Source organism: Onthophagus taurus, chromosome 2 (assembly GCF_036711975.1).
Source record: "Onthophagus taurus isolate NC chromosome 2, IU_Otau_3.0, whole genome shotgun sequence".
NCBI classification, from domain to species: Eukaryota; Metazoa; Arthropoda; class Insecta; order Coleoptera; family Scarabaeidae; genus Onthophagus; species Onthophagus taurus.
The window spans coordinates 9,238,159-9,261,514 of NC_091967.1; the positions used below are offsets into that span (position 1 = coordinate 9,238,159).

Here is a 23,356-nt window from a genome sequence, read left to right on the forward strand (position 1 = left end):
AGGAGAATTTTAAATAGTAACGATTGTATCTAAGTAACACCAATGAACTTTATGTATTAATTGTTAGCTATCGACCCTTAAACATTAAACCCTTGAGCAAAGTGAAAGCATTTTATTCCTCGGATAATGAGAGAGATGAAGAAAACTTTTTCAGATCGTCTCTTTTCTTATTATGACTCTATCTCACTTATCTACATTTATTCTCTTTTTGAGAATAAACAGTGCGTGATGCAACCCAACATATACAGTTGCCGATTTTATACATATGGTTAGCAATCTGGAGTAGTATAATCAATGACAATAGCAAAGTAAGACGGCTAGAGTTGAGTTGTTAGGGAAGTCTCTGTTTTGATGATACAGGAAACTAACGTTGTAATTAAAGTTACATATTGGTCTCGTTAGATGTCACTGCACGCACAGTTTCATTTAAAATATCACAAAGATGAACATCCACATATAGGAAAGATTATATTTTGCTTAAACTCATAGGTGGTTGGAAGTTATTGCATATGATATGATATGAAATGAAAAATATCCTTTCACACTGTTGATCCTGTATGCTATGGAAACTAGGGCTCAAAACTGCAACAAAAAGAATCATTCAAACAGCAGAGATGAGGACCCTACGATCCATAGCACCCTGAGGGACCATAAGAGAAGCGGAGGCATCAAAGAACTCAGTGGTGTCCAAGATATAGTCGCGCATGGAGGGACCATGTTGAGTGGATGGATGACAACAGATTGCTGAAAATTGCAAGGGATGGTATCCCAAGATCAAACAGACTTCCTGGACGCCCACCCACAAGGTGGTATGAAAGCTGGAATTCATCGTCTCTAGATTATAGCGTACAAGGCAAAGGCTTTAAAAAAAGAGGAGGAAGAAGAAGACTTTTTGAAGAATTAGTAGTGTAAATCCTTCCATTAAATTTTTATTGATAATTTAAAGGGTACCCTAGATATCAAAACTTTTGCATCAACAACTATACAAAGTCATTTCACTTAATCTTTGTTATTGTTTTAATTTTAAGCGTTTTCTTTCTGCGTCCATTGCAGTATTGTATACCTGAATATGCCACACATTTAGACACCTAGATGATTAACAGAATAATTACTGATTTCAAGTAGGACTACGCTAATAGCATTCATACGACATAATTTTCCATTAGATATTTTATTTTCATTTTGAATAAAATCAAGTACATATTAAAGCAATTTCTTTGTTGCAAGATTATCATTCATTTGAAGAAGTTATAAACTAATTTAAATCGAAAAGTGTTATCAAAGATACAAGTTAACAATCGAATTATTCGAAACAATTGTGGGGTAATTTTGTCCTTGCATAATTTTCCGCAAACATTGCGTAATAGCATTGTTTTATCATATAAGTAAAAAGAAATATCATTTTATTTTACATTTGTAGCTTGTTAATTGTTTGTTTTGTAAAAATAGCGTTTAGCTGATAAATGTAGGAAAGTGCGAGAGCAGTTTCTCGCTTGATGCGCTGGAGACAACAGCCTAATTCATTCGGTGGGGTATTATATGGATGTAAAAAGAAATTATTATAAATTTTTGTTAATGATATTTAGTGGTAGGACTTTTATTTAAAAGCAAAATGGAAAACGTTAAGGAAGGCAAGTTAAATTTAATTTTATTATTTCTCTATTAACAGTTACATTGATAACATTGATTTTATTGATAAATACTGATTTAAATTAAATTAAATCCCGTTTAGTTCACTTTAGGATTTTTCTCACAATTTTAACTTAAAATAAAACATCCTACAGCTTATCTTATTTGTACAAATCATAAATATGGAATATTTTTTAAGATTGTATTTTTTGGGAATGTTTTGGTTCATCCAAACACAATATGCACCATATATATAAATATTTCCAGAAACAACAAATCATGCCGATAACCTTACACATTATTATTATGCGTCGATTGTTAATAATTATTTATCTATATTATTTAACAATGCAAGACAAAGAAATATAAGAAGACGTTTAGTATTGACGTCAATTTCTTATTTGTGTTTATAAATAAATGATGTTTATTGTTATTTCTTAAAAACTTTATTAATTTTTTTTTAGAAGAACCACGATCGGCAAGACGGGTACTTTGGTATTTAGTGTTTTTTGGATTTGCTGTAAATTATATGATTAGAATTAATTTAAATATAGCATTAGTTTCTATGGTAAAACAACATCCAAGAAGTACTCATAAAACTAGCGAGTGCATTCAAAAGACAGAAACAATTTCACGTTTAATAGATAATGTTAATCGAAGTAATTCACTTGATGAACTTTTTTCTAATGCAAGTATCGAGAAAGATGTAAAACCAGTAAGTATATTTTGTATTGTTATTTTCGTTTGTAGGACAAAATTTCTTTCGTCTCTATTTATAATCATTAATAATATTATTTAATTAACTCTTAGATAACTAACTTTTTAGATAATGACTGTTCTAAATACATCTTGTTATTCAATTATCATCTTTCACGGAACTGCATAAAAATGATAAATAAATATTATTAAATACCATAGCGATAAGAAATATTTTGCGTTTCTGTTTAGACATTACTATACGCAAAAACAATTATGTTGCAATTACTTGTATCATTTCTTTTAGAAAATCGAATTTGATTCGGTTCAACCAGACATGTTTGTTTGGGATGAATACATTCAAGGTTTAATTCTTGGGGCATACTTTTGGCTGCATTGGACAACTCAAATACCCGGTGGTTTACTCGCCCAGAAATATGGTACCAAACTTGTATTTGGGTTATCGAACTTTATCGGGGTCTTAATATGTTTTATGATTCCTTTCTTTTCCAACTTGGGTTATCAGTACTTGATTACATTAAGAATAATTCAAGGATTCATAACAGTAAGATGATTAACTTTTTATAGTTAGATGATTTTCTTAAATAATTTTTTTAGGGTTGTGCTTGGCCTGCAATGCATCATATGACTGCTAAGTGGATTCCACCTAATGAAAGAAGTAAATTTGTTACTGCATATTTAGGTGAGTAAAATGTATTTTTATGCTTTGCTGTAGAAGAGCATAGTTATGCAGTTATAGCCGAGGTCGCTTGCGACCGAAGCGCTACAATTAATTATTAACATAAAATTGGTGTCAAATGCGACCTTGGCTATTTATTAAAGAGATATTAGCGTAACTTCTACAACCTGCACCGCTAAAGAAATCATAGCCGAGGTCGCTTGCGGCCGAGGCAGTAGGATCTATTTTGTTGAAGAGATATTAGTGCAGCTCCTGTAATCTGCACCGTTATTGAAATAATAGCCGAGGTCGCTTGCGGCCGAGGCGCTACAATTACTACTATATCAACACAAAACTGGTGTCAAATGCGGCCTTGGCCAAATACAGCTAAATGCATAACGAAGAATGCATGATACAACTCCTATAATCTAAACCGTTAAAGAAATAATAGCCGAGGTCGCTTGCGGCCGAGGCAGTAGGATTTATTTTGTTAAAGAGATATTAGCGTAGCTCCTACAAACGGCACCGTTAAAGAAATAATAACCGAGGTCGCTTGCGGCCGAGGCAGTAGGATCTATTTTGTTAAAGAGATATTAGCGCAGCTCGTACAATCTGCACCGTTAAAGAAATAATAGCCGAGGTCGCTTGCGGCCGAGGCGCTACAATTAATACTATATCAACACAAAACTGGTGTCGAATGCGGCCTTGGCTAAATAAAGCTAAATGCATAACAAAGAATGCACGATGCTGTTTGATTAAGCCGAGCTCGCTTGCGGCCAAGGCGGTACAATTTACACTATATATAATAAAGCTAAATTAATTATTATAAATATAATTAATAAAGCTAAATTAAGCTCGATTAAGCTAAGGTCGCTTGTGGCCGAGGTGCTACAATTATTACTATATCAACATAAAACTTGTGTTGCACACAATGCGGCCCAAAGTGGCCACAACTAAATGATGCGAAATGCATAACTAAGAATGCATGATGTTTCTTGATTAAGTCGAGGTCACTTGTGGCCGAGGTGTTACATAAAATTAGCGTCAAACGGTGAGCAGTAGCCAAAAGCTTTATGGCATTTATTCCAAAATAACTCGGAACCATCAACAGTGTAAAAATTATCGGAAACATTTTAAGCTTGCTCTTTTTACATTATGTAAAGAAAGTCTTTGTTTGGATCATTGAATTGGCTTGCAAAAAAATGTCTCCTTTTCAGCTGAAGAAGTAGATGGTGACTAATTCTCAACTTTCTCGTAAACCTGCAAAGTCTTATTTGAAATTGTATTGCTATCACTTGTAATGCTCTTTTGAGGTTCGACTTCCAACCATATCATTATTGCTTTTTCCATTTTTAAGATTTGGTTTAATTTTAATTTAAAAATCAACTAACTGTACGTTTGTACTGGTTTATTATAAAAATATTTCGCTTTACATGTTTCGACTAATCAGTCATCTTCAGAAGCGTTGTCGTAATAAAAGTTTCAAAAAACTTCGCATGAATGCGGAAAACGTAAATAAGGTCAGCACATCAAATAAAGTGATATTTAAACAACAATTGCAAATATTAATTTAAAAAACTATGAAACTAACATGTTAAAAATATAAAATATAAAGTTTAAAAATTAAAACGACGTTACACGAAAAGTTACAAAAATAAAATGATAAAATATATCATATTTTATCATATGAAATATTTAAAAAATAATATTAATTAAATATAAAATATTAAATAAAAAATATAAATTAAATATTAAATATTTAAAAAAATTATGAAATATTTTACTTTTGTAACTTTTCATGTAACGTCGTTTTTATTTTTAAACTTTGTATTTTACGACAACGCTTCTGAAGATGAAATATTTTTATAATAAACCAGTACAAAAGTACAATTGGTTTATTTTTAAATCAAAATTAAATCAAATCTTATTCACATTTGCTGATAAAATGGATTTTACTATCCATTTTTCTTCTTGAAACAACTCTTCTAGATTTAAAATTCCACGCAGTTTAATCACAGGTCGTAAAAAGTATCTACAGATTTCTTTTAATTCTTTTTTAGTTCACTTATTTTCAAAATCGTTAAAATAAAGTGTCGTCTAAAACCGGGGTGTAGATGTAATTGTTGTAACAATTGTAATATTGAGGTTAATTATATATCTTTGTTTTACAGTACAAATAATATTGTGCGATTTTATCTTTGTGTTATTATCAAAACAAAATAAAAATCTTGAAGTGATCGCTATCTTATAATAATAACTTCATTAATTCACTCATTGTTTTTTTTTTATTTATATACAGGTAGTTCGATTGGTACAGCATTAACTTATCCACTTTGTGGTTGGATAATTGATCATTGGGGATGGGAAATGGTATTTTATGGTAACGGAGTTTTAGGATCACTTTGGTATATTTTGTGGTACCTTTACGTTTATGATTCTCCCTCCGAACATCCAACAATTTCAAAACGCGAGAAAGAATACATCTTGAGTAGTTTGGGAGATAGCGTAGCAAAAGAAAAGGTAATTACTACTTCTATTTATTACAGTTTGAAAGAATTTATAACAAATTTTTCTTTTTATTAGCCACCAATCCCATGGAAACACATTTTAACTTCAATGCCGATATGGATGAACATCTTGTGCCAATTTGGAGGAATATGGGGATTATTTACTTTAATGACACACGCACCGATGTATTTCAAAATTATTCATGGATGGGATATTAAATCAGTAAGTCTAAAAATTTTTTTGGTTTTATTAAATAGTACAAAAAAAAGTAGCCCAACCAAGCTCTTTAATGATGGACTTAGGCCCCGGCGGGATTCGAACCCACGATCTCCTGTTTACTAGACAGGCGCTTTAACCAACTAAGCCACGGCGCCGTTGTAACTTTCAATCACTTATATTTTTGAGAAGTCGTATCATCGCCTTTTTTTAAACATTATTGATGACCTTTATCTTTTAACATGTTAAATATGTATCTACTTGAAAATGACGTTATCAGTGAATACTTTTCCATTGTTAAAAACGATTCAACTTAAAATTAGGAGAAAATTAATAAAGATAAATAAAATAATTTTTGAAATGTCTATAATTTCATATATTAGTTAACATTTTCTTTATTTAACTTTGTTTGCTTTAATGAAAGAGAGATAGGACTGCATTACTGCTTTTCCCGTGATGATTTTGGTGATTTTCTTTACGTCTTTTATCAAATCAATCTTTAGAAAACGCGTTACAATTAAATGCTGTCATTACATTAAATACAGTGTGTTAATTAATTATCGTACACTACGTCATCATTGCAAATATGCAACCAATATCACAGATTTGTACGCGATTTGTGTATTGCAATACCAATGCTGTGATATTGGTTGCATACTTGCAATGATGACGTCGGGTACGATAATTAATTAACACATTGTATAGGTTGTTGCTTATCTTTGCAATTAATTGAATCTAATTTTATTTCAGACAGGAATATTATCTGGGATTCCCCACATTTTAAGAGTATTATACGCATTTGCATTCTCTGAATTAGGCGATTTCTTATTAAGGACCAATAAACTATCCAGAACGAACGTGCGAAAATTAGCTGCTACACAATGTAAGTTATGTTATTATATTTTGTATTTTTAGCAATATAATTTATTTTATCAACTTTGTAACCATTGCAACTTGGTGAGATGAATAATTCAAGGTGTTTAGTTTGTTTACAACAATATGGTAATCGAGTCTTAACTTTGTTAATAGAATTAAATACATTTATCTTCGAGAAACAGCTAACCGAATTAATTGTGATATTGAATTTATCTTGCAGGTTGCATATTGCAGGGATTGCTGATGTTAGGACTCGCTTATTCCGGATGCAACTATACCGCAGCAATTTTGTTCTTGAGCGCGTCTACTGCGGCAAATGGTGCAGTCTCTACTGGGCCTTTAGCCAGTTTAGTCGATATTAGCCCAAACTATGCAAGTATGTAAACATTACAGGGTAAACTTTACTGTGGGAATTAAGTAAAGCATTTGCTCTTTACTATGTAATTAAATATTTCAATAAAACAAAGTCATTTCGGTATATTATAAAGAAATTATTCAATTTTTTATAGGCATATCTTTGGGGATGTGTAACACAGTCGTTGCTATTGTTGGATTTCTTACACCAGCTACAGTAAGCTACTTTACGTTCGGAAATGTAAGTATAAACAAATATCAGTTTTACTTAGTTGATTAGTTATTTCGGCCCATCTCTGCATAATTTCCTGGTAAATCCACTCAACGACATAATTAATTGGGTTTCTTACTCTTAGCTAGTTGGCCTTCACTCACAGATACGATGCAGATGCGGTAAATAACGATTATTTCAAATTAAAATTAAAAAAACAAATTCTTAATATAATCCACCAACCAACTAAGAAATCATTAACACAGTTTAATTAATTTCTATTCAATTAGGAAACAATTATCGTGGTTATCTGGTGTTGACACTATACTCACTCAATTCAGAGTATCTTGAGTATTTATATGGAATCTAATTACGCAGCCGAATGTAATTGCTTAATTAAAAATCGATACATTTTTATTTTTCCAGCAAACGGTTGGCCAATGGCAAAAAGTATTCTGGATAGGAACTGCAATGATGTTATCTTCCGGATTTTTATATTTAATATTTTCTAAATCGGAAATTCAACCATGGAATAATCCTATTATTAATGAAAAAGACGAAGCTGAACATAAAATGCTTGAAAAAGTGTTTGTTGATGTCCAAGAGGAAAAGAAGAGATTGAATGAAACTGAAAGCGAAAAGAAATAGTTACAATAAATAAAATTAATATTACAGTAAAAATTAAAACTATCTCCAGTATTATGTTAACAATCTTTAAAAAAATATCATTATGTGATTGTAATTTGTAATCGAATAATAAAAAAAAGTACCTAAATATTTATTTGTAAAATATTAATGTTAGTGAAATAAAGTTTATGGGACAAAATTTAACATTTTATTTTATTTTCCGTTTATTTGGAAAAATAATTAAAAAATTTTTCTTTAAATTACACCGACTTTAGTAACCGCATTGTAGCTGGTCAAAGCAATTGTAGAACAGATGGCACAACTCCAAAATGCACGGCTAATTATGAGCTAAGCTTCGCAATTTCATAGCAACGAGATTAAAGCTGTTTCAGAGAAGCAAATGTACTGTAATTACTTTTACTCAATGGTTACATCCAACGCTCAACTAACTGCCCAATATTATTTCACTTAAATGTTTTAATAATTATAAATTTATATTACAATTTATTTTAAAATCATAAATTAGTAGGAGTTTTTACAAAAATTATTTTCTACTAACTAGGAAGTGTGAATAACTTAAGAATCATCACCTATGTGTTATTTTCACTTGCTAAAACATTGCAATCAATATGATGTTAGCTATTTCATTTTCTCCAACCAGCTTACTTTCTTACCTAAGGTATGCTTTAGCTTAATAATGATGTTGAAAGCTACTTTAAATCAAGGAAATCGGAAAATGTTCTGGCCATCCGGAAATTTATACCATTCATGGATGGTAAACACAGAAACACACTTTTGCTCTATAATCATAATGTTGAAATTCTTCTGTAATAGGTAAGTTTCTGCATTTATCAGAAAATAAAGCTAAGACCTAGGAAACCGTTTAGGTAGCTCTAGGCATGCGTTCGTTTGAATCTTATTCAAATATATTGGAGTATATTGATCTTCTGTATGTAGTTTAGTTTTGATCGTCTCCAAGAAATTCATTAAACAACAGGTACATTTCTTGCGATTCAAACTGCAGTGGAGATTTTGAGTATCTATATAGGAGAAGGGTGAAAGTGAATTGCACCGTGCTAACATGTACGAAGTAGGAAAGGGCAACATTTATCTTCTGACATTTCTGTCGCAGAATCTTTCAAAATCAAATTTTAGAATTTTGTATGCAATAGTTTCTTTACTAGACAAGAAGTTTGCAACTGTGATCAAACTAAGACAGCTTGGAAAGCTCTACGTGAAATTACTTTGTAATTCTTTTTTCTTTCAAAATCTTTTTCTTGTCTCTCAGTTTTTGCTTCGTTACACTTTTTTAGTTACATGAACTACCTGGTAGTTATTTCTAATTCTGTCGTTTTATCTGAACCACGAGATTTGTAGAACATACAAATTTGACCTTGATCTTTTTTCTGGTTGAAGAAGTAGAAACAGTAGTTTTGGCAAAATATTCGTCTGTATGTTACAAATGATATTTGTTTCCAATTGTTAGTTTAGAATCTAAGTATTATCTTTTAGTAAATTGGAAATTTCGTAGGTTAATACTAGGAACAGAGGACCAATGAATACTGGAACTGGTCTAAGCAGTAATAGGAGCATTAGGGATGGCTTTAGACATTGAGGGAATATCTTCTTCATCATTTTCCATTGGTTCAGCATTATCCTCATCTCTGGGTGGACGCAAAATTAATACGTTTTAAGCAAGCACAGACACAGATCGATTGTAGATCAATGTATTCACTTGTTCAGGAAGATCGGATGTTAAATATAACAGAACTGATACAATAAGTAAACTCAAAAACATTCTTATTCAAATATATAGTATGGGGGGTTGTCTAGGAATGTGACAAAAAGAAAAATAATAATAAAAATTAATATTTTTGGTAAATATTTTATAAACTTAATCGATTAATTATCGTGGTACAATAAATATAAAGCATTGTTTAATATTTAATTAAATAATTTCTAGTTGGATAACTAATTGAAACAAAATTTTCAATTATAATAGATATTTTATTTATACACAGAAATTTGTATACATCTAACATATATAACACATATTAATTCCATATAACATCTAATTATAACTAGATAATAAAAAAATGTATAATTTTCTTTAAGAAAAATAAATAAATATTATTGATATTAAAGTTTTCTTTTGTTTTTGATTTATTCCGTATTCTCATACTGCGGTTAATTACGGTTTTGATAATGGCAAAATGATCAGATGCTAAAGCAAAATACGAAAACTTCAATCAAAAGCGGTTTAAGGTTAGTAGTAACCTTAAAATCTTAAAACCCTTAAAAGGTGCGGGATATTTATGTTATAATAATGACTTCATACATTTATCAACTCGAAAACTTACAGTAATTTGTACTATTAGAAAAAATACCTCAAAACATCGAGTATTTTATTTTTTATATAATCACATTAAAGTTACAAAGTAGGTCTTTTGAATGAGTTATCGCTTATAAATAATATTACTCGTATCTGATAAAAAAGTTTCCAAACTATATCACATTTGTTCCACATATGTCTGTCTTTTTACTCAGTATCCTACAAAAAATGTCTTATTTTTTGGTGATATGTTATCATCATATTGATTCACCAGTTTAAAATTTTTTTTGACTAGAATTTTTAATCTTTTCTCGGCAACATGCACGCAGTTTCATTTATGGAATTTGGTACGGATTTACTTTTCTCATTATCAACAATTAATCTCATAGATCTGTCATCAGTCATCTCAGTTTGCGACGATCGATTAAATTCGGATTCCTTTGAATGATTATCTCCTTGCAACCATTTCGAGGACGCTTCATGCCAACTTCTTGTGTTATGTTTACAAACATGATCTTTTTCTTTATCTGCAATCATAACAACAAAAATTTTGTTAAATATCAACAAAATCGTAATAAATACAACTCGTTTAAATCGAATATTAAAATGAGCAACCATGCCTGCGGTCTGTGAATATCCTTACGTGATGTACTCGTATTGATCGCAAAGCGAAAATTAGAACGATCGACTCTACTCAACGCTGTGAAAGCTATTAAGAGCTTGAAAACGCTTCGTTTCGTGGCCAGATTCTGAGTTCGATCAGAAATGTAACCGATGAAATTTAATTATAAAATATGTTTTCAAGGAAAATATTTTAGGTAAGAATAAAATATTTTTACCTTGAATTCCAGAATGTTTTCCTTTTAAAGATGATTCCCATTTCGTTTTGCTATTTCGATGATGTCCTATTCCATTGTTATACAAAGAACTGCAAGACATTGTTGTGCAAACTGATGGTCTTCCCCTTCCTGACCTAAATGCAAAAATGATATGAGAAATGAGTTTTAAATCAATTTAAAATATTTTACCTCAAATATTTATTACGACAGGGAAAGAGGTGCCTAAAATAGTCTTTTGTAGCCCAGTTGGTTAGAAATGAATGCATAAACGGTTTAATTTCAGCTCTAACTTCAGCATTCATGAAGCAATATAAAATAGCAACGAATAAGCCCTTAAAAAAATAAGATTGATTAGGGTCCTTAATAATTCATTTTATGTTTACCTGGAAGCTGGCGAAAAATTGGTCACATCCGATCCATATTAATTCTGTTATGGGATGCTGATCCATCAGGTAGGAAATGCTGATGAAGAGAGCGTAATGAATCCCGAACAAAGGAACTAAAACTAGGGTTGATCTTGCCCATTTTTGATATCGACGAGCTTCCTCGTAAATAGGAGCTTGCAATTTGCTATAGATTACTCTTGTTATTCTTATAAATAAAACGAAGTTAATCTGAAATTAATTAATAATAATTTAGTAAATTGATTCTTTTTTTTTAATAAAATTATTTACAAGTACTGATATCATTGTAGGAATTCGTATGATTAAGAATATGTATTCTTCATTATGCGTTGTCCAACAAAACGTATCATCATATATTCTTCTTGTGATAACCCATGGTATTATAACGAGTGTTGGTAGCGCTGTAACGTAAACATGAATTTCAATATTTATGATGCAGATATGTGGGACTTAAAAATATTAAAAAAGCCGTGCTTTATTAATATTCATATTTATCTCTATATTTTAAACAAGGACTTACTCCAACCGAGAATGATATAATGAAGAATATTTCTATCGGAATCGGCGAAGAGAGCTCTAAATATCAAATTATGTAAGTATAAACCCTCCATGAGTATCCATGAATAATTCGCTGTGATAAATAATTCCCATAACGTTGTTACAAGTTTGCAAGTCCAATTATTAGTCTGTAAATAATAAAGTTTAAATATTCTTAATTAGGTTATTAAATTATATTTACTTCTCGATCATGAAAAAAGTATTTATCCCCGTTTTTAGAAACAATATTTTCTTTTAATCCAATTCCACCCACGAATAAAATATCTTTTAAATGCGCGAAAAATATTTTTAGTATAAATGACATAAATAGGTGCATATGCAATTTGTTCCTTGGACAATGTAATTTTCTACAAAAATTAAAAATTAACACTTTTAATTTATTAGATCTTATTTTTTTTAAATTACTTTATCGCCAACATTACCACGAAAGCAATCAGCAGTGCACAAAATGATATTGTGTATCCCGTATGTGATATAACATTAATAAGTTGAATGTAATGCTAAAAATATCGAATGTAATAAATAAAAAAAATAATAATATTAGGAATCTCACCGGAAATGTTACATTTTCATCGCAAATTTTATCCACAACCGTTGGATTGTCTTGTATGCACTGGGAGTAATTTGTCCAATACGTTCTACGTTCAGGATTAATAAACCATTCTGCCAATTCAGTGCAAAATCTACTTGCATTCGCGTCCTAAATAAAATAAGCAAAAATTATTTTTAATTTTTTAATATTAACGGTTGTAAAATTATTTACTATTTTATGACCAGCTATGTAAGGTGGGCATGGTACTATATTCGAAGAATTTGCAGGAGTTGGAGACCAACACCATATTCCGTCAAAATAAGCTGGACAAAACCATTTTTCTGAAAATGTAATATTATTTATAAGCTTTTTTTGAAGAAATAAAGAAATAAATTTGTTTTACATAATTGATCACTTTGATTCCACTACATTACATTACATAAACTTCAAAGATCTAACGCTCTTAACGAACATTAATGCCTTGCTCAGTGAAAAATCATTCAGATCCTATAGAGAGATAAACTGCGACCCAAAAATCGAAAATCTGATACGATTAACAGCAAAGCAGTGGCATAAAACATGCTCAACCGTCTCCTCGTCCTCCGCACATAATCGGCATTCAACATCGTCGGCTAGATCGAACAAGTTGAGGTGTGTCTTTAATCGGCAGTTCCCAGTAAAGAACTTTAACGCTGCCTCATGCAAGTCTTAAAATATTCCCTGGTTTGATAGTGGCGCTATTGATAAACAACTAAGCGTGTCTCATTCCAGGAGAATTGGTCCACAATAGGCGAAGTCTCTCTTCGCAAATGATATACCAACTGTTGGCTCTGGCCCTAGAAACGCTTTAGCGCTGCCCTCTCGTCTCAGCAACCTCAAAATGATCTGGTACCCAGATCAGAGAAACTCTGTTATTACAACTCAGTGTGTTTAATGTTCTTTGACTGTGTGAGAAAAATCGTACTATCATGTTCTTCACCCCTCTCTCAAGAAGGAATCTAGCACCCATGTCAATAACAAATAGTTCCGCCTGGAATACAGTACAGTACGTACCCAGGCTGTAAGCTTGCTTAATTCGAAGTGTGTGGCAGTTTTTTCCCCTTCCAGCGTTTTTGATCCATCTGTGAACATGCATTAATCACTGGTAGTGATCCCGTAAAATCTAACATCATTAATAGCACAATATCAGTGCTTATAGTGTCTTCCGCAGCCCATTGGTAGTACATGTCGGAGCAGTTTTATACATATTTCTTGAATTTGTAAATGATTGTTCTGGCCACCTTCTCTATATGCAAATACAAAGGAGATAGGCCAAGCAGAACCTCCATTTCTAGAGTTGGTGTTGTGCTTATCGCACCAAAGATTGTCAATCCAGCTACTCGTTAAATTCGTGAAACTTTAGTGATAATTGAAGTCTATCGAGCTTTCCTATACCAGATTGTCGCTCCGTATGTGATCATAGATCTAACCACGGTCACATAGTTGATAACACGAAAACAGTGTTTCTGGCTGGAGATCTGAACCTCAAGCCTTCAAGTTATATTACAGGCAGAAAACTGACGATTCGCCGATTTAGTCTGGTTCGTTCAACAAACCACTCAATATCGTAACAATGTTCTGAATCTAATGCTATTTCTAAATATAATGCGTTTTGTATATGGTTGGATAAATTTGGTCAGAAATACGTCTAAGTAATTGACAGAAATAAAATGACATCATGTGATAAATAATAGAATGATAATCGTAGAATGACTAACACTTTAAAATTGACATATTGAAATACGATTTACTTTACCTGTAGTTTCATTAAATATAGCAGCTGTGCTATTCGATAGAGATCCAGCTCCATAATTAATATAGCAATGTTCTCGTTGTTCCCTTATCCCTTTTTCTTGAAGTCGTTTGCTTTCATTCATGTCGAGTAAATCCTGCGAAAATAATAATATCTAATTAATAAATTAATCATGTCCTCGATTAAAAATAAACACAGATATAGCAGTCATTTAAATGCAAATTAAGTTATGTCAAGTGATTCAGATCAGTTAACATAATCAAAGAGGCTGTCCTCTTGAACATGTTTTATTCTGTAAAGATATATATCTGAAGTATTTATATTATAGATAATTACAAGTAATGGAATTCTTTTTTGTTTTCGATAATACATATCTCTAATAATAAAGTTTTCGTGTATTTGATCGCATGTTTTATGTATAATTATAAAAGTATTCAAAACTAATAAAAAGTTTAACCTAGACATTTTCGAACAAAATTTTTTGCAAGAAAACTTTTTTAGATTTTCATCTTGGTCTAGATTACTCGCACGAGTCAGCTATTTCAACATTGCGTGTTAATGATATTGACAAGTCGTCACGTTCGTATTGTTTTGTATACTTTAAGAACTATAAAGTTTGTAATGTGTTACAACAAATACTGTGGACTTTTATAACGTACAAAAAAGAATTTATTTTTATATAGTTTTATTATCATCGTAAATAAAGTAACCCATTTATGAAAGCATTTAAAATTTATGAGTAACCTTTGTAGAAACCTTGAAAACGGATTACTTACTAACTTTTCAAAGAGTTTGTTGGAACCTCTATAAAAACACAAACCCTTTCGCAAAGTCTCGGTCAGAGTTTCCAATCATATTTCAAGAGAAATAATAAAAAAGAAAAGATCCATGTAATACGTTTTTTTTTTATTGTATGCTCGTTTTTATTTATGAATTCGGTATATTAAAAGAGAGTAATTTACTTTTAATTATCCGTAAAGTTAACGTTTCCATAAAGATCGAAGAAATGAAACGTTTGAGACATCAAATTTTTATTATAGTCGTTATTCATCCATTGTCGTATAAGAGAATTTGTGAATAGAGACTTTTCGAGTATAATAGATTCATGAAATGAACTCCCAAAATTGGTCACGTTTCCGGTCACCATAAAATCGATAAACGGAAGTGGACCATGTTGTCAGCGAACGTCAATATTTAATGGCGGTTTGACTGTTACACGATTGTATTTTATTTTAAAAAAATGACATTAAGAAAGCCACGTTAATAATATTAGTATTAATAAATAGTCATTTGCAATTAATTCAATTAAACCTATATCATAATGATTATTTCGTATTGTACCATATGTGACTATTACGGAATATACAAACAAATATGAAATACTTATCAGCGTTTATTTCTTATCCACATTATTTATTTTATTGCTTGATTTGTATCATCATTATTATTGCTTTCTCATTAATAAACGTAAAAAGGGAGAGTTTATTATAATTAAAAGAGGCTATGTGCAATAAATTTATATTTCATTTTGATGTAGCTCGTAATGATAGCCCTGTCCATATGGCCAATGAGTACAACGTTACTTTTTACGCCCATCATTTTTATCAGGTATTGGATAAAGTTTATAACGTATATGTAATTAATTGATTTGAAAGTGGATACTATCGCATGACATTATCTAATAAATAGTAAGAAATTTTATAAACAAATTAACCAATTAATATCGCATTTATAAACATAAACTTTCATGATCTAAATCAGTGTTTCCAAAAGTATGGTTTACTTTCTTTCGATTACAAATAGAATAATACACAAAAACGAAACCCTCAGTATTCAAGAAAATTAGACTGAAAATGCGCAGCTTCACTCTGAAACAGCGAGCAATAAGATCTTAAGATGGTGTGCTGATAAATCTCAGCTCAAGGAAAGATGGAAAAATTACTGCAAGCAAGTAATGTCAATAAACACAACCGAGACGACCAGCAACAAAGAATAGAGTAAGTGCACTCAGAAAATTAAAACCTTGTAAATCATCAGGGGAATGATAACTGCACTACAGAATATATTATGCCTGAAGACTAGTCTAAACTGATATATGTCTCACTCCACAAAAAAGGTTCCAGAAAGGTATCTGACAATTATCGAACAATTGTTGAACATGGACATGAACTTCAAGTTTTTGTAAATGATAGATAAAGAGCTGAAAAATGGTGTTAAAAATTTTGAAACTAGCATACTTAACAGATATGTTCATGATCTTTATAAGTTTTTAACAAGTTCGGCTACTAAAATAGTAATAGTCATAGTAACAGAAAAAATCCTGAAATATATCTTGCCTTTTCCAATTTCGTAGCAATTTAAAGTTGCTCTTTCAAATTTTTTTACATTATCGTTAGCGAACAAAAACAAGATAATGCATAACTAAATGAACAGTCACAAAGAGTGGGTAATGGCGCCAGGTTGTTTTATATTATCGATTATTTAATAACAAACGTTTTTGTTCACAAGTTCCGTGTTATCACTTTTAGTTTAATTTAGATCTTAAATCTATTTCGTAACCGTTTTAAGTGGACCACTTTGTGTGTACCCAATCAAAGTTCGAAGTTGAATAGCCAGTAAAAATATTATTTTTTCACTCAAATAATATTGTTGTTATTAATATTAAAATCTCTACACTCAAAAAAAAATCTCTACTATATTAAAACTCACCGAATATTCATGATTCATTATATCCATTTGTAGCACACTACGTGAATTCGAAAATTGTTAAAATAATAACTAATAAAATAAATTAATACATATTGTTTACTGATTTAGTAAAAACTAAATTATTATTGTACCTTTAAATTTGTTAATTATGTGCAAACAAATTGCAAAAATAAATTTTTGCAATCCAATTTAATTTTTAAATCGGAACTTTTAAGTACTTTTAAATCATGCTGCAATACTAAAATACAACCGACGAGTTTGTAACCAACAATTACGAGTTTGCAAAACCGTAATTGAAACATTTGCATTTGCGACATGCACGTAGTATCTTAATCGAATACGAGATTTACGAATTTTTGATACAAATATAAATGAATCTAATGGATTATAAATTGATTATGTCAGAACCACCACCTAAGCATACCCATTAGAACCAACAAAGCCTTTGGGTACGCTACTACTAATTAAAGTTAATGTCGTCTGCACTCTTGTTGTAATAGTTTACCAAGAAAGAAGATAATTACCTAAGACATCGTAAAATAGACCTGGGGACCTAGTAATTCAGAGTGAACCCACGGAAATTGTTTTCTCTTATCTAAAATACTTAGTCGAAATTTAATAAAGGTTTTAAAACAATCAAGTTTGTGTTAAGATAACGTTAACACAATTTAAACGAGACTTGTTTCAAAATGATCAATATCATGAAGCTGTACCTACACTATTTTTGTTTCGTTCTTAATCAAAACACGGTGGAAAATGTATGTAAAAGAAATCATTCCCGTGTAAGTTCATTTTACGTTAAAAATATACGTGAACATTCACTCGAACATTTTTATTCCGTGGAAAAGTGAGTGTAAATCTTTTTCGAGTATCGTGAAAGAGTATTTGCATAGTAAAATCGATATTGAGTAAACATTTTACAATTGCTTTCTGAGTGAATATATTTTCCAGTGAGATGGAAAATGTTTTGTTTAAACAACAAGTAATTTATTTGCTCAAATTCTGCAATAAAATTAAATTGCGTTTGTTTTTTTTTTTTGAAATTGATCTAAATTCACAATTGTGTAAATTAATACAGTTTACATCACTATATTTATATTATTTCTTTGTTTCAAACTATGCACCAATTAAGCTTTTTTGTTTGCCAAATTAATTTGGAATATTTTTGCATAGAATGAATCGCAAACATTGTTTTTAGTAGAAACTAAAATTGAATTAAATAGGGCAAAATTATTAATGTTAATGTAAATACCAAAACTATTTGCATTTAAAAATCTAAGTTAAATTAATTTCTTGCAAAATGATGAAAAGTCCAGAAATTGTAGGAAAGCACGTAAGTAATTTCATCAATTATGCTCATTTCTTGCTTACCAATTATAAAGCAAAATTAAGTAAAAACATAACTTGCACTAGTTATTTTAAACTCGGTCAAGTACGACATTAATGTTGGGTTTAAATTATTGGGGCTCATCACTGCGTGTAGAACCTTCGTTGTCACTAGTTCAACGGGTCACTTAGACACACTATGCAATTTAGCTCCGGTGCTCTCGATTTAAAGCGTCCCCATCTGTTGCTCCATTATACTCTCGAAGAATATTTTATTTATGCGCACACGATGTACGACGACCAAAATTCCGCGATGAAATTTAGTTTCCAACTTTTCAGCATTTCATCTTTTAAGTACCTTTAATTTTCAACGACTAAATGGGGAAAACGCTAATAAGCAGGTCACTATATTCGGCATTTAAGTCGTTATTAAATTGAACGGTATTAAAACGTTACCCTGTTCGCTATTTATGAGGATCGTTCATTTTATAGTGCATAAATCTTTAAACGGTGCCTTGGTAATAAAAACTTGTACCTATTTGAGTAGAAAGAACTTTTAATCCACCCTTTTTCTTTCGTTTAGTGGGGTTAATTTGAAGGGATAAATTAAGCGTAATAAATTCGTTCATTATGATATACACGAAGTGAAAACGAGGTTCTTTATGTAGTTGATTGGGTTATTGAACGGGTTTTGTAGTCAGTAATTGGATTATTTCAGAAACGTAGACCAGAAATAAGCAAAAACAAACCGTACCCGTCTTAATGATTTGACTTTTTAGTTCCATTTAATTCCACGTTGCTTGCTAAATCGTTTGGAATAAGAAACAACCAGTTTCTGAACTGCTCTTCGCTTATAATTCATCATCACATTCATTACTAACAGAACTGTCGCTGTTATCACTTTTGATTATTAATTAAAGTATCCTCTTTTTAATGCAAAAAGCCGTTTTAAAAAATCACTTAGTTCTTGAGAAATAAATTTTTGAAATGATCGACAATTTTTTCGAATTTTGTAATTTTCGTCGATTAAGTTTTAAAAATTTGTATAAAATCCATTTCTTGGAATATGAGTATTAAAATTTCCCAAAATGTTAATAAAAGTGTCCTCTTTCCAATGAACCAACACGTTTTGAAAAATAACTTTTAGTTTTTGAGAAAACTATATTTGAAGTTTTGATAAAATTTTCGATGTTGCAATTTTCGACGATAATTTTCAAAATTCGCTATAAAATTAATTTCTTGAACGATTCTTGTGGAAATATCACCAATTATTAATTAAAGTATCCTCTTTTTAATGCTAAAAGGCGTTTTGAAAAATCACTTTCAGTTCTTGAGAAATAAATTTTTGAAATGATCGACAATTTTTTCGAATTTTATAATTTTCGCCCATTAAGTTTAAAAATTCGTATAAAATCCATTTCTTGGAACATGAGTATGAAAATTTCCCAAAGTGGTAATAAAAGTGTCCTCTTTCCAATGAACCAACCCGTTTTGAAAAATAACTTTTAGTTTTTGAGAAAACTATATTTGAAGTTTTGATAAAATTTTCGATGTTGCAATTTTCATCGATAATTTTCAAAATTCGCTATAAAATTAATTTCTTGAACGATTCTTGTGGAAATATCACCAATTATTAATTAAAGTATCCTCTTTTTAATGCTAAAAGCCGTTTTGAAAAATCACTTTCAGTTCTTGAGAAATAAATTTTTGAAATGATCGACAATTTTTTCGAATTTTATAATTTTCGCCCATTAAGTTTAAAAATTCGTATAAAATCCATTTCTTGGAACATGAGTATGAAAATTTCCCAAAGTGGTAATAAAATTGTCCTCTTTCCAATGAACCAACCCGTTTTGAATAATAACTTTTAGTTTTTGAGAAAACTATATTTGAAGTTTTGATAAAATTTTCGATGTTGCAATTTTCATCGATAATCTTCAAAATTCGCTATAAAATTAATTTCTCGAAGGATTCTTGTGGAAATATCACCAGTTATTAATTAAAGTATCCTCTTTTTAATGCAAAAAGCCGTTTTGAAAAATCACTTTTAGTTCTTGAGAAATAAATTTTTGAAATAATCGACAATTTTTTCGAATTTTGTAATTTTCGCCCATTAAGTTTTAAAAATTCGTATAAAATCCATTTCCTAGAATATGAGTATGAAAATTTCCCAAAATGTTAATAAGAGTGTCCTCTTTCCAATGAACCAACACGTTTTGAATAATAACTTTTAGTTTTTGAGAAAACTATATTTGAAGTTTTGATAAAATTTTCGATGTTGTAATTTTCATCCATAATTTTCAAAATTCGCTATAAAATTAATTTCATCAAGCATTCTTGTGGAAATATCACCAATTATTAATTAAAGTATCCTCTTTTTAATGCAACTAGCCGTTTTGAAAAATCATTTTTAGTTCTTGAGAAATAAATTTTTGAAATAATCGACAATTTTTTCGAACAGATATTATTAGTGTCATGTGATGTTTATTGCCGAAATATTAACTTTTAACATATTAATCTAGTTTTGGCTTCGGAAAAAAACTGGATTGATCAGCACGATAAAGATCCAAAGCAAACAACTATAAATATGAAGAATTGCTCCATAATGTTAGAAATAACCCAATCACTGCACCTAAATCCCATAGAGCATATTAAGGAAGAACTTGATGGTGGAATTCGAAAACCAGACATAAAAACCAAGATTACTGATCTAGCATCGTTAAAAGAATATGACACCTTGTTTCGACATCTTCATATTGTACACATATTGTACTTTAAAGAGGCATAAACATATAATCACGACTTCTCAGTTATGAGAACACGAAGCAGAAGAATACACACGTCTTTCCATGTATTTTATAAAAGACACAACTTTTTGTATTCATTTACATTATTTTAATTAATCTTATATTTACGTATAAATTATTTTAATGTCAACTTAGTAACCGGAAAGAACACGAAACTTTAATATACCCACTTTTTAATTTCAAACAACTTTGTAACTCTTCCAAGATAAATTTCTTGTTGAATATTTATTAGAAACGATTTTATACCAAAGTACTGAGACTTGTTTTAAAACTTCTGCTGATCTTTAAGCATTTAGAACCGCTTAGTGAAGTTATACACAATTAAATACAATTTTTAATGGAACATGAGACGGCAAAGACAATTTTGTCAACCCGCCCCTGATAAACAAACCGCGTATTCTAACGAGTGTGTCAACGAAATGAACCATTAATGTTTTGTTTGCACAACAATACAGGTCGCAAGAAAATTACTTCGTGTTTTTATTTCATGGTCACAAAGGTTACCTTAACAAAATATTTACTTTCCTCGCGATGATGAGACGTAATCCATCTTTTCGTAATTAATAAAGTAATTGATCCGTAAATATTTATGGGAAACAATAAATAATTAGCAAATTGATTTGAATTGTAATGAATATTACAGTGTTTCAAGAAGTTTAGCTGTGAAATGTAATATGATACAATTAATTTACTTGTTACTATTCGATTAATTGACCGATAAATTTCAATATAATAACTGCGTGGACGATAAACACATAATAAATTGATAAAAGTAACGAGAACTATTAAAACACGAATCTATCTATTAATATTGTTACAAAAACATATTGGAAAACAATAAAAACATAACTATATAAATAAATTGAATTTTTTTAAATGAAGAGAATGAAATCACAAAAAAAAATAATAAATCTATGACTATTGTTATAAAGAAATAGACTCTTATCTTAAAATACACAATAAGCGATACACATAGTTTATTTTAACAATAAACAATCAAAATATTCTTACCATATGAATATGCATGATTTATCGTTTTCAATTGCCACAACATTTATTAAAAAATTATTTTAACGTTAATTTTAACACACTTTACACGAATCGAAAGATTTAAAACTTTTATTATTATTAATTAAACTTGTTCTAAATCAACTCCTTCTACAACAAATTTGTTGTTTTCTGCGTATTCGGTTAAATTGTTTATATGAAGCAAAAAAAACGACCGCTGCGGTTTGTAGCACCAAGTAATTCGATTGTCTAGCTCATCCGGAGTTGTGCACGAGCATTTTTGTTCGTCGGAGATTTATTGTTGGCCGGCGAAGCTCTTATCCAGATTCGATATTTGATTAGATAAGATCGTACTCGAATCAACCGCAGACCGAATCAGTCGGATGGTTTTACCATGTTTACAGACGTGACGTTTTACCTAATAGTGGTCCTCATGGTTATCCTAACGGTAGTCCTGATGAGGGGGATTCGATAGAGATAGATTTTGTTTATTCCAAATTTTATGTTTAATTTAAATTGATTTTTGATTAGAGACTTCGAGATGACTTCAAAAAAATCTTAATGAAGCTACTACCCAGAATACATCGAAACTCAGTAAACGAGACTTATATATGATAGATATTTTGTACATTCTGGACTACATCACAATGATAGATACAACTGACCAATTAAACGGTGCAGTGCGAATACTTACTCAAAACATACAGGGTCATTCCTGAAAACTCTTACATGTTTTGAATTCAACAACAATGTAAGTGAGACCCAAGCTTATGTGTTATGATCAAATTAGTAAAATTTTAATAGTCTTCGTAATTGACAATTCCTAAACTTCATATATTGCTCATATACCAACCCACTACTCTACACGTACATAATTTCTGAAACACATCACTTTAATTAATGGTTTTGTTAATGTACATGTCAACTATGTAGTAGTTTATCACATTGATTTAATGAACGCTCAATTCGTAGCAATTATAATTAAAACTTTAATTAAAATTTTCAAAATTATTAGACTTTTTTGTATTCTCAACATCATTATCGCAAATCACTTCTGTTTTTATATAGTTTTCACCAAACATAGCAAAGCAAAGAGATATCAAAAGCAATAACGGTACGAATGGAGAAAAAGAAAAGAATCGACTGTAACATTTCAGTTCCATCTTATAAAGGCGCGTCATGAAGCTAATGTTAAGCCAGCCGGCGAGTCAAGATGTACGTGACTTGAAACTACGATGAATCATGCATATGTG

At 30.4% G+C, this 23,356-nt stretch overlaps 2 protein-coding genes and 1 non-coding gene across 6 annotated transcripts in view; 1 reads left to right on the forward strand and 2 right to left on the reverse strand.

Moving 5' to 3' along the window:
- The first annotated feature begins 1,506 nt into the window (after nucleotides 1-1,506).
- LOC111427593 (Na[+]-dependent inorganic phosphate cotransporter) lies at nucleotides 1,507-8,000 on the forward strand. The gene is made up of 10 exons (XM_023062806.2): nucleotides 1,507-1,631; nucleotides 2,094-2,344; nucleotides 2,633-2,890; nucleotides 2,944-3,028; nucleotides 5,304-5,524; nucleotides 5,588-5,734; nucleotides 6,479-6,611; nucleotides 6,825-6,980; nucleotides 7,114-7,199; nucleotides 7,596-8,000. The coding sequence occupies exons 1-10, from the start codon at nucleotides 1,613-1,615 to the stop codon at nucleotides 7,815-7,817; spliced, it is 1,578 nt and encodes a 525-aa protein (XP_022918574.2). The 5' UTR covers nucleotides 1,507-1,612; the 3' UTR covers nucleotides 7,818-8,000.
- TRNAT-AGU (transfer RNA threonine (anticodon AGU)) lies at nucleotides 5,813-5,886 on the reverse strand. The gene has a single exon. It is a non-coding gene; the product is annotated as a tRNA-Thr (tRNA).
- A 1,782-nt stretch (nucleotides 8,001-9,782) lies between the features above and the next one.
- The window catches only part of LOC111427554 (vasoactive intestinal polypeptide receptor 2-like), a 30,604-nt gene continuing 17,030 nt past the window's right edge, over nucleotides 9,783-23,356 (reverse strand). For 2 of the 4 annotated variants that reach the window (XM_071194123.1, XM_023062756.2), the window contains exons 2-12: nucleotides 14,257-14,389; nucleotides 12,693-12,802; nucleotides 12,483-12,629; nucleotides 12,335-12,429; nucleotides 12,111-12,276; nucleotides 11,892-12,057; nucleotides 11,642-11,772; nucleotides 11,351-11,581; nucleotides 11,157-11,299; nucleotides 10,968-11,101; nucleotides 9,783-10,655 (exon numbers count right to left, since the gene is read on the reverse strand). In XM_071194123.1, coding sequence (XP_071050224.1) covers nucleotides 10,429-10,655; nucleotides 10,968-11,101; nucleotides 11,157-11,299; nucleotides 11,351-11,581; nucleotides 11,642-11,772; nucleotides 11,892-12,057; nucleotides 12,111-12,276; nucleotides 12,335-12,429; nucleotides 12,483-12,629; nucleotides 12,693-12,802; nucleotides 14,257-14,377 — 1,671 coding nt within the window. In that variant the 5' untranslated portion in view covers nucleotides 14,378-14,389 and the 3' untranslated portion in view covers nucleotides 9,783-10,428. Of the gene's footprint in view, nucleotides 10,656-10,967; nucleotides 11,102-11,156; nucleotides 11,300-11,350; nucleotides 11,582-11,641; nucleotides 11,773-11,891; nucleotides 12,058-12,110; nucleotides 12,277-12,334; nucleotides 12,430-12,482; nucleotides 12,630-12,692; nucleotides 12,803-14,256; nucleotides 14,390-18,333; nucleotides 18,473-22,106; nucleotides 22,448-23,356 lie in introns of those variants that run through there. The other 2 variants (XM_023062755.2, XM_023062757.2) reach the window with 2 other exon arrangements.